General features: G+C 39.9%; 1 protein-coding gene across 1 annotated transcript; it reads right to left on the bottom strand.

The window, feature by feature from the left end:
* Positions 1-381: 381 nt before the first annotated feature.
* Positions 382-10,875, bottom strand: dlst (dihydrolipoamide S-succinyltransferase). The gene is made up of 15 exons (XM_030772864.1): positions 10,755-10,875; positions 8,989-9,022; positions 8,753-8,792; positions 8,511-8,572; positions 8,127-8,201; positions 7,957-8,012; positions 7,341-7,449; positions 6,761-6,937; positions 6,262-6,341; positions 5,487-5,584; positions 3,509-3,639; positions 3,007-3,080; positions 2,447-2,530; positions 1,565-1,732; positions 382-1,284 (listed from the first exon to the last, which is right to left on the bottom strand). Exons 1-15 carry the CDS (start codon positions 10,815-10,817, stop codon positions 1,150-1,152), a joined length of 1,386 nt encoding a protein of 461 aa, XP_030628724.1. The 5' UTR covers positions 10,818-10,875; the 3' UTR covers positions 382-1,149.
* Positions 10,876-11,406: the final 531 nt, after the last annotated feature.

Raw genomic sequence — 11,406 nt, 5'->3', positions numbered from 1 at the left:
GCACAATGCCAAGGCAGCACTGCTGTAGCTGCACAGACTGTGTGTCCTTGTGTGAACTCATCTCACTTTATACTGTTCATGACTTGAGTGAACTCCAACAATGAGAAACCTGCCAGAGATTTAAGCTTTGGAGAGAAGAATGGTCTAATGTTGACATCTAATGGCAGCCAAAAGTGCTTCCACCAGGTTTTTTCAGTATAGAATTACCTACCTGCCGATAAGTTTTATGCCCCACAATAGCATTTTTAACTAATAAATAACTCGGCCTGTCTTACTAAAAACATGCTAAATACAAGTTATCCAAAAAGAAGTCAGAAGTGTTGGATTTCACATAAGCATTGTGTTTAAGAACCTTATATCTTGAGAAAATACTCAGACAGATGCAACACACAATATTTGTTTATTTTATTGTTTAAAATCTTGTTTTTTTTCCCCCCTTAAATAGTTCCGCTTATTTCAGCATTGCTGGAATTTGTTCCTAAAGAGTTCAGTGAATCTGACCTCAGAGAGATGTCATGAACATACTGCCATTATGAGTACATATAACATTGAATACAAAAAAAGACAGAGTTTCTGGAACATAGTGTTTCTGGTTCTGTTCTGTTCATCTGGTGACAAATTGCAGCTACTTCCAATACCCCTTTTTTTTTTTTAACATGAAGAATATGAAATACAATATACTGCTTACTACTATGCTTACTTTTGCCATTTAGAGAACAAATAGCTGGACAAGGAGTTGGAACAGTTTTAATCCATATTACTTGAGTTTGGAAAATGGCTATAAGCACATACGAACTTAATGACAGCCCTGTGCTAAGTAGAAAGTCTGTTCAACTGAACACCCAGCCCTGCAAAAAAAAACAAACGTTTTGTACAATATATTTTTAACAAGAGGTCTTTTGAATTACCAGCCTGTGCACAACTCAGCTTTGGCCCACCCTCTCATTTTTTTTTTTTTTTTTTTTTTGCACGTGTCAATAAATCATTTCAGTAGTGAAATACTTTTTCCTTAGTAAACCAATTCAGCCATCTGCAACAGCAACAAGGGAAAGGTTAAGAACCATTGTGTTTAAAACAGGATCACGTTTTTCGTACATCTCAGGGAGTTAGGCGGCCATTTGAGAGTGCACTTGACTTTTCCCCTCTCTCTCACATTTCGAGCAGAAGAACCCGGGGGTCCTCCACCACAGATTTGATCTTACGCAGGAAGGTGACCGCCTCTCTGCCGTCAATTAAACGGTGGTCGTACGTCAGAGCCACATACATCATAGGCCTGATCTCAACCTGAGGGAGAAGAAGGGAAGACAGTGAGGGATGGAAAAAAAAAAAAGAACGAATGGGAAGAGACAGAAAAGGAGAATGGACTGATGTATTTGAAAAGGAGTCAGATGCAAGTGTGAATGCTTGATGTGAGGAGTTCAGAAAGCTCAGATGTTTCCAATAGCATTCAGTGCAGTAAGAGTTTGCAGTTTCTTTTCCACCCTGCATACAAACTGACATCCAACAAACACACATTTTTGACATTTTCTCACATCCTACATGACAGGACACAGAACCAGCTCACCTTGCCCCCGACCGCCACAGGCCTGTCAAAGACACCATGCATGCCCAGAATGGCAGACTGAGGAGGGTTAATGATGGGTGTCCCGAACAAGGATCCAAACACTCCTCCATTACTGATGGTGAACGTTCCTCCATCCATGTCTTCAACAGCTAGCTCATTCTTACGGGCCTGTACACGACAAACAGCACATACACTATGAAAAACACACCATTACAACTCCTACATACATTTTACAAGACAAAAAACCCCATACAATGTACAGCTGTACACAAGAGTTTTATGAGTTTGAAGTTGCAGCTCTAAAGCAGTATGACTACCTTACCCAGATAGCTTGACAAAGGTGATACTTCACAAACCATCAACAGGAACACACAGAACAAAATAATTTTACACTGAGAATTTATGAAACTCGGCCCTGTGCTTGTGCTAGTTACTAATTTTAACATGGTAGCAGCTTCATTCAAAAATAACTACTCAGACCATGTACGTAAACCAGCATGTCCTGCTTGCTAGGCTAGCCAAGTAGAACTAGAGAAGGACAAGCCACTACCCTTTTTAAAAAAAAAAAAAAAACACCTGTCTCGCCCATGACACAACCACAATATTTATTTGGGTCACTGCACTAATTTATTTCAGAAAAACTAGATGTCTACTTAGCTGTCATATACACACGTATTCAACGGGTAACGTTAAGAAAAAAAAATTGATTTGACAGCTGTAATGTTTGCTATCACTTATTTGCTCCAACAGTGATATTTTTTTTTTAATAGCAACAGTCAAACTTTTTCACTCCAACTTAAGCTCTTCTACTCTTCTGTATGAAAAACACTACTGAAAAACAAAAGGCTCCGGTGTAACCAGTATGAGTGTAGACTGCAGTACCTTCTCTCCCAGTTCATTAATTGTTTTCTCAATGTCTGCAAAGTTCATTCCCTCTACTCCTCGGATCACAGGTACCACGAGTCCCTGAGAGAAAGAGTGTGTGTGAAGCAGAGAGGGGGGGGGAGGAAGATGTGTGTGTTTAAGTCAAAAGAGCAGCCAAAAAAGTCATCACAGAAAGCTTCAACGACAGGTGTTAAAACTCAAGCCAGTTAATGATGCTAACATCCAGCTCCATGTGAGGACACTGTATGTATAAGCACAGAGCAGTTGGCACAGAATATTACCATTTAGTATCTCTGTCTTGGACAAGTGAGTTACACACGTTAGCATATTTCAATACGACTACTTTGGTATTACAGAACCACTGTCTAAGCCTTTAAGTACTAGCTTTAGTTCAGTTTGTGTTTTCACAACGGCATTACGTCATATGAGACGACTGTATGTTGTCCAAGATCTGACGTCATTCTCAATAATCTTTCATAATCAAAAAGATTCAATAATATATTCCTTTCTCTCTCCTAAATACAATTAACACTGGCAACCAAGCTCTGTTGATTTACCTTTGGTGTTGCTACAGCCACACTAATATCAACATAATCCCGGTACACAATTTCTTTGGTTGTATCATCAATGACTGTAGAGAGAGAAGACACAACAGCAATCAGTGTGTACTCATGAACATATCTAACCATTTAGATCTTGTCTGCCATTAAATCTACCTTGAAACAAGTAGCATGGGGGTAAATTAAAAAAAAAGACTACATGTATGTCCAAAGCAAAGAAAATGAAATGAAGCTACAAGCTGTGTGTGGCTAACCACAAAACAATTTTAGACACGTTGGCTCGCTGCTAAGATGAAGCCTAGTTTACTGTGGCTTGTCTATATAGAGCAGGGGTAGTGAAGTTTAGAAGGAAACGTAGGGGAAAAACAATCTGTAAATCGTGTTTAGACTCAGAGCAGCCAACCGCTAAACCGCGCTCACTCGCTTTCTGTTCACTCTGAAGTGGAGACATATGAAAACGTATGAGACTGGCATGAGACTGAAGGGGACAAAGTCATACCGGCGTTGACAGCGGGTTGGTCAGTCAGAGCGTAGGCAGCAGCCTTCACAAACGCTGACATGAAGCCCAGTTTGATACCGTGTTTCTTCAGGAAAGCATCTTTGTACACCTTTCTCATTTCCATGATGTTGCTGTAGTTTCCGGATATAGGACAAAATGATTTAACGTTATTATTTAGATAAATGAAGTCAGACAGCATGGTTAAGGAACTACATTTGTTAAGGAACAGAACATCGTGTAAACAAAAACAGCACCTGTTCAGAGATGATTGTTGTCAATTAAAGAGAGCAGGGTGTTTAAGATTTAACATTTTGCCTAACCTACAAACAAAATGCCAAGAAGGCAAACATCAGCATTTGTAAATTTGGTACACACAGTCTATGGAGAAGCTAGTTATTTAGTTTTTTAAATGCTACTATTTATTAACTTTAGAACAGAAATAAAGTCTTTGAGAAGTTCTTGCTGAAGACAGTGTTTGAATACTGCTCTGCGTCAGTATTGCAGTGAATAGCTTTGTACGTGTATAGCAAAAACAGGGCACTTTTTCATCTCTTTGTAATCATCCATGTTCCTGTCTCTAACCCTGTTTAGGCTCTAGGGTTTCTCCGCTAACAGCATTAACACAGTCCCAAGATACATACTCTCCGAGAAAGGAGAGAAGATGCGATAAAAATCTTCACTTTCCAAAACCTCTCAAATCTTATTGGCTTGTCATAAAAGCTCATACAGTTCCGGGCCCCTCCCCCTCTTTCCAAGGCCTTGGTCTCGAGGGATCTGGCCAGGTGCTCTTGGCCTCTGACCGACTCTGCTCCTTCTTCTCCAGACTACCCTCGTCTGCCGGAGTCTTCCTCCATCCCATCAATGTCAACCTGATTAGCCTGAGCGCTAAAAACCCCAAATAGCTGTAAGTCAACACCATTTACGCTGGCTAGAAATCCTCAAAGTGTCATCTTCTGGCTGAAGGGAGGGGGTTTGTGGACATTAACGTTTCCTTGTAAATTAATAAAGCATGTTTTACCCAAATCTTATCTCTGTTTTTACCGACATTACGACCAAATATTTACATTCCACGCCTTAAGAGGGGGATTGGGTTACCAGAGGCTCTTCCTGTCGAGCCGATTCCAATCTATAACCATTTGTGTGAACATTGCTGAGCTTCTAATCACATTTAGTCAATAAGCCTGATTTTTATTGAGCCACTGACTCTCCCCAAAGTTTACGGCTGGTGCGAGGAGTCGGCTAAGGCAATGTGCTTGAGTTTAGAGGTTATGCTGCAAATCATGGCAAACAGGGCAGACGCAGCATGAAAGAAACAAAAGCAAATAAGCACACCCCCTCAAAGAAAGAAATATCCTCTTTCCTCTGTTCTTTTTATGGCTGTCTTAAGCTTGAGTGTTTAAGATGTATATGTAACTGGTTGATATGACATTTTCAAGTAATAATGGATGCCAAATTGTCCGGTATTGTTTCTTTACATTGTCCGACAGAGTATGTTAAGTAAACGCGGACAGAACTGTGGCGCGTGGCATAATTTTTAGCTTAATAATTATTCATTTTCAGGGATGAAAAAAAAAATCCCCTCACAAAGTTCCCCCATGTTTACAATGTACTTTAATATCAAAAAATCTTTCATCTTTAGACATAGGTCAACCAAAAGTAGGTTTTACCATGACCCAGCATCTGTAGGTATGTGTGACAGTTCTTGTATGCGTGTGGGGGACCTGTATACCAAAACCATAATGTCTGTTTCAAAATGACTCAACACATGGTCGGGACTTAATTACTTACTACTTAAAGAAAGGGAATAATGAGGATGCCTCCTCATCAGGGAAGGAGGAGGGAATGTGTACATGCGTGTGTGTGTGTGTGTGTGTCTGTGCGTGTGAGTGCATGTGTATTTGTATGAATGTGTAAATGTGCGTATGCGTGTATATGCATGCGCGTGTGTAGGGGGAGGATGTTTTCCGGTAGCTCTGACCTCATGTCCACTTCGTTAAAGGTTGTCAGCATGGCACAGGTGTTTTGGGCCTCCTTCAGTCTCTGGGCAATCCTCAATCTCATGCGATTCATCTTTACCTGATGTTCACACAAAGCTCCAGTCAGTCACTGGCCAAATAAGACTGCATTAATGCAGCTGAAGACTTTTCTAAAGGTCATAACCGCAATTTCCTCCATTTGAATTTATAATAATAGATTATAAATGTGAAAATACAGAGAGCAAAATCTAACTGGCACCAAAGTGAAACATCAATAAATGAACAGTGCTTTCAGACAGTAATTAATATTTTAAATCGTGACACACTGGGGTTTTAGCTTTTCTTTACATCCAAACAAACAACTGAGAATTTGTTAAAGGGGGAAGCTTGCTTTTTTGACATGCAGGCTACTAGTATATTAGAATTTATTGTTTGTTATTCTAACTCTAATAAACAGCCTAATGTTTTAGCAATGGGTGCCGCCCTAAGTAAACTTGATGTGTGCTATATGTTTGCTGTAAATAAACAACTGGCAGAAAGTTAAGAAGGGTTTAAATTACTAGACATCCAACTTAAGGGAAAAAAATTAAAAAGTTTGTGTCAAATCAAAAAATGTTGAAGACATTAACAAATTCCAATGTAATTAGAATGAACCCCGTATATCAAAGGAACAGACTTCCCCGTTAACTTGCATATACAACACATAATTAAGGTTCTCCCAATAGATGCTCTACCGGAGAGAGTAATTTTAGTTTCTCTGGGTATCTGTTATCTTACCCTATGCTCTGACCGGGCACCCTTAGGTCCAGCATCAGTTGCTGTGGCAACAGGAGCTGGTGTGGGTTTGATGGCTGGAGCTGCAGCAGAGAAACAGACCAGAGAAACTGAAGAGTGTTAATCACATACTGAAACATATACATCAGCAACCGTTCTGCATGTGCGTCTCAGGGCTAAAAGACACACATGATATACCGTGTGTTGGGGACTAAGCCTACTGTGCAAAGGATCAAATCTGAGTCATATGTGATGATGTAGATGACTGAAGAGCAAGACTGGAAACACTGTATACGATAGTAAATATGGTTAGAATAAAACACAAGTTTGTAAATAGCAGGATTAAATGCTGTGGTCTGCATCCACCTCCAACCATGAATGGATCTGTTCAGCTCAGCATTTTCAAGAGCCTTGGAAAAGTCAAACTATGAGCAACTCAGAGCACGTCTGTTCGTGGTATTCAAAATGGTCATTAGACTGAGGGGCTGCCACTCTGACTGACCTGGTTTGGCTGCCATAGGCTGAGTGGGAACAGGTGGCACCAGGGGCATGGCGGTTGGTATAGGCCCAGCATCAGGGGCCGCAGGGGGTGGTGGAGGAGGAGGAGGGGCAGCGGCTGCAGGGGCTTCAGGTGGCGGAGCAGCAGGTTGTGGTGCATCAGCTGCCTTAGCAGCACCAGCTGAAGAGGAATAAACCAAATGTTAGCTCTTAGACAAAGTCACATGTCTTCTCCAACAAGACTACTGCACATCTCATACATATGGAATTATATTCAGGAAGCCCTGCTCATTTTTTTTTTTTTTTTACTGGTCACGGCATTATCTTCAAATTACTATCCATAACAACACCGTTACAAGATCTAGAGTCATGACTGGCATTGTTATAACTGTTTAGTTCCACTACTACTTTATCAAGGACACAGAATTCAGAAACATGGTTCTGAGTTCATGCTATGTTTTTTTTTTCTTTATAGATTACTGTATACAAAACCCAAAATACACAAATAATACAAAAAACAATAACAAACAAACAAACAAAAAAAAACAGGCAATATCAATACTGGGCCTGAGAAGGTTACTAACCTCCTTTTTTTAGTTTGAATAGAGGAGTACCTCCCTCTACTTTACCACCATCAGGAACCAAAAGAGCCTCAATCACTCCTGCAGCTGGGGAGGGCACCTGCACCGATGTCTGATGGGAAAGATAACACGTGTTAACACTGACAGACATGTAGCAAGTACTTCATACTGCAACAACACTTAAACAGTGTCTATTACACCCAAGAAATGTCAAACCTAACAAATACTCTCCCGTTGACTGAGCATCATATATCTCTCCTTTTTTAAAAGTTATATAATTCAGACATGACGTTTGGATACTCAGGGGTTATTTAATAAAGCAGGATTTCTCAGTCAACTGGATACTATTAAACCAAAGTCAAGACTGTGCTGTAGGAAAATTCCTTAGCTCTTCTCTTACTAGAAGGTCTGACCCTATGGTATATGATATGTAGTCAACTAAGAAAAAAAAAAAAAAAAACCTCGCTCAACAAAAATGCACCTCACATCTCATAAAATAATGATAGCAGACTGCAACAGCAGACCCAGAATAGACACAGAAGAAGGAGTCAAAAAAGCATTACAGTTACAGTTAGACCTCTAAAAACCAGCCAAAATAAAGTGCAAACATGCTCTATACCTTATCGGTTTCGATTTCACACACCACCTCATCCTCAGCAACTGTGTCTCCAACAGCTGGAAGAAATGACAACATAAGGAGAATGAACAAACTGACAGAGCTACATTAATGGGTCAAAACAAACCACGAAGAGGAAAAAATGGCAACAATAATTAAGAAGCCTGAATCACCTTTTTCCCACCTCACATCCCCCTCTGTGACAGACTCAGCAAATGCTGGCGTGTTGACTGTAATTACTTCATTCTCTGGGGAAAAAAAAGGAAGAGACTAAAGATTAATATTAATTCTAATTTTTGAATTAATTAAATTCAACAAGTTCTTTCTTATTTAGAATACAATTTGCAGATGGGATGACAAAACACGTGAATTAAATAAACAAAAAGAAAACTAAACCATTGCTAAAATTCAAAGAAAATGCTGTTCCACCACAACATTGTGAGGGAACATTTCTACTGTATAAAGCTATATTGTTCTAAAAAAAGTAATAATGCCTTCATATGAAGTAGTGCCTCATTAGGCCGCAATAAAGCATACGAGTGAGCTGTGCTACATACTGTGAGCAGCAGATGTCTTGAAGTATCTGATCTGGAAGACACTGGGTCTGGTCTCACATTTCCTACAATGGAAAACGAAGGTATCATTTAAACAAAGTAATTTGACAACGTGGTCAGAAACTCCAAAACAAATAAATAAATCACATAGAATAAAAGAAAAGAAAAGAGTGAAATATAAGTCAGGTGGTGATAAAAACTTTTTGAAAGCTTCTCAAAATTACATTATGCATTAGCCTACTCACGTGCTGTTTTGAAAAGTGACGCATTGACTCGCTGATATGCCTGGAGGACAAGGAAAAAGAACCTTAGATAAGGATTTTTCTAAATACTCTTAAAAGGACTGTTATCTTTACCAGAAAGTTCATACAATTATCTTATTCCGATTTAAGACAGTGATAAGAGAGAAAGACAGGCCAAACATTTACAGCTCAGCTATTCTCAGTCTACAAGGATGGCATGAAGCATAGGCAAAACTTACTTGACGTAGCCCGCCTTGCTAGTACACTATTACCCTGGAAAGAGAATACAGTAAAAACAGATTGAACTTTGGCTTTATAACAAAATTTCAATAAGCCTTAACAAAGCCAAGCAACAAACGTTTACGTGAAAGTTTAACGGAATACTGCAGAACATAATGTAAAGAGACCTCTCCACTGAAGAATACGTTTGCTCTAGGCTTTGGGCAGGTATTCCACTTTCAGGGTTTTAATATCATTTCCAGTTAATTCATGCACAGTCAAGTAATATATACTTTGAAGACAAAATGTTTAAAAGAAATTTTGAAAGGTCCCCCCCAGCGGAGAAAAAACACATTTAAACTACCCTGTGGAGGGAACCATTGGCTTCCCATGCTATTTTTAAGCATGTCCAGCTGCCCACTGTCAAAACATCTCCACCATTGGTGAAAGGATAAGAGACCCTGTACACCTCCCCCTCTTGAAATATGTACATGTGACATACTAGAGGCATGGAAATATGTTGACAGTTCAAAACTCAGCCAACTGACAGCAAAAGAACAAAATTTATGGGAGTAAATCAAACATAACATTGCAGTTCATCTGTGGAAAAGAACTCACTGGTCATGGACAAAGTCAATGATAATAACTGTATTAGAAGCCTCAAAAGTGTTTTATGCAAAGAAGCAACACGCACATAGGTACTAAATCATGCTAAGTTAATATTTTATTGTCGTCTCTTCCACTGGTAATGTTAGACAAACTAAGCCTAAATTACTGTGAAGCCATAATTTAGCTAATGCAGTAATTTGTCTAAACCTTAACGTTGTTCTCTGTTTTACGTGAGAGTTCATCTTCTGTTTTGTCTATGTAAAGTAAATATGGAGGGCACCAAGGTTAGTGGGACTTTGACATGAGCAAATTGGCATACAGTACAGCTCACTGAGGCACTGCCATTGCTTTAGAGCATGCTCTCCTGCTGCATGTTTTGTTCAAATGTAATGGCGGTGAAATAACTAAAACTACTTAACTCGTCCGCAAGTGATAATTAACATATGGTGGTCGTGCATCTCATTAGCTAAGAGGTTTACTTCCGGTCATTCATAAATAACTCAATTACCTGTCATGGCATAACGACGCACTCTGCTTAAATATGGTTTTAAAAAGGTCGGGAAGGAAGGTGCTTGCTGGGTTTTTTTTTTTTTTTGTGTGTGAAACTCTTATTCGAGAAAACGCTGACAGATCCAATGAATTGACTCTGGGCTGAGAACTGGGAGGTGACAGGCTAGAGAACAACGTTATGGCAACAACGATTTTTAGAAATGACCTCTTGGTCTAATCACGTGAAATTCCCAATCCCTTCAGACCAGAGCCTCCGACCTCCTGATTGGGACCAACCCTAAGAAAGCCAGTTGATTGTTCGAATCCCCACTAGAGCCGCCAGCGCGGTTAAGGGAGAGAGGTTTACTCGGCACTGCCCTTGACTGACTAACCTCATCTGCACAGCCATTACCTTGTGGAACAGGCTATGCTGCATTCCCTAGTCAATAAAGCGCCAGTCTAAAGTAGCTCAAGCAAACAGTGAATAAGAGCGTTTGACGCTTAAAAACTGTCGGAAGCAGTATCTTGCCTGGCAAGTTTGATTTGACTGGAATTGGGTGACATGCTGCCCTTGGCTGTGGTTTCAGAGAGGCCTAACTGCGGCCTACTGCCATTCAACAGCCTTCCTCTGTATGCCTAGACATGACGCTAACGTATCATAATACACAAACAGAGTATGTTATCTTACCTGGCGGAGGACTGAAAAGGAACGACCGAAAGTCCGGGTGAGACACCGGGAATGGGATAACATATCGGCTGCAATGACAGCAGACAGTACCCGACCGCAGTAGGACTCAGAAATCTCCTAACGGTAAAGGAACAGGAAGCGCCGCGGGTTAAACCATGTACAACTAGAAAGGGGAGTCACAGGGATATACCAGAAAAAAAAACAACTGTCTACCAGACATATTCTCCTGGAGGAAATACAATGTGGTTCTCCTTCTTATCTCTCCCAACCTTAACAACTGTAGGGGAATTAATAAAGTTGATATTAGATAAACGAAAACGGGCGACTTCAAGTCTGTAATGTTCACCACATATCGGTAGTGCAAATACATTGTGGGTTAAACCAACGGCCGGCGTAAAAGGGAATTGGGATATACCAATCGTGTAAGTGTACCTTAGTCCCTGTATGAGTTACTCTTTGTTTGGAAAATTATATTTCAAGCATGACCTCTACTTGTCATAAACAAATATCCATTCCCAGATCATGAATAGACCAGTGATAACTATTTATCTTTACTCATCAACACATTAGCCAAATATACGGATATTTTTCCAAGTTTTTAAGTTTGGTGTTTAAACATTATCAGAAAACATAATATAAAACTAAATGTAGT

This window comes from Chanos chanos, chromosome 1 (genome assembly GCF_902362185.1).
Source record: "Chanos chanos chromosome 1, fChaCha1.1, whole genome shotgun sequence".
NCBI lineage: Eukaryota > Metazoa > Chordata > Actinopteri > Gonorynchiformes > Chanidae > Chanos > Chanos chanos.
This window is presented reverse-complemented; position numbering and strand designations above follow the sequence as displayed.

Coding starts and splice junctions, on each gene's coding strand:
- dlst (XM_030772864.1), bottom strand. CDS start 10,817: ATGTTATCCCATTCCCGGTGTCTCACCCGGACTTTCGGTCGTTCCTTT. Junction 8,793..8,988: donor AGCAAGGCGGGCTACGTCAA/GTAAGTTTTGCC, acceptor CTTGTCCTCCAG/GCATATCAGCGAGTCAATGC. Junction 8,013..8,126: donor GGATGTGAGGTGGGAAAAAG/GTGATTCAGGCT, acceptor CATTTCTTCCAG/CTGTTGGAGACACAGTTGCT.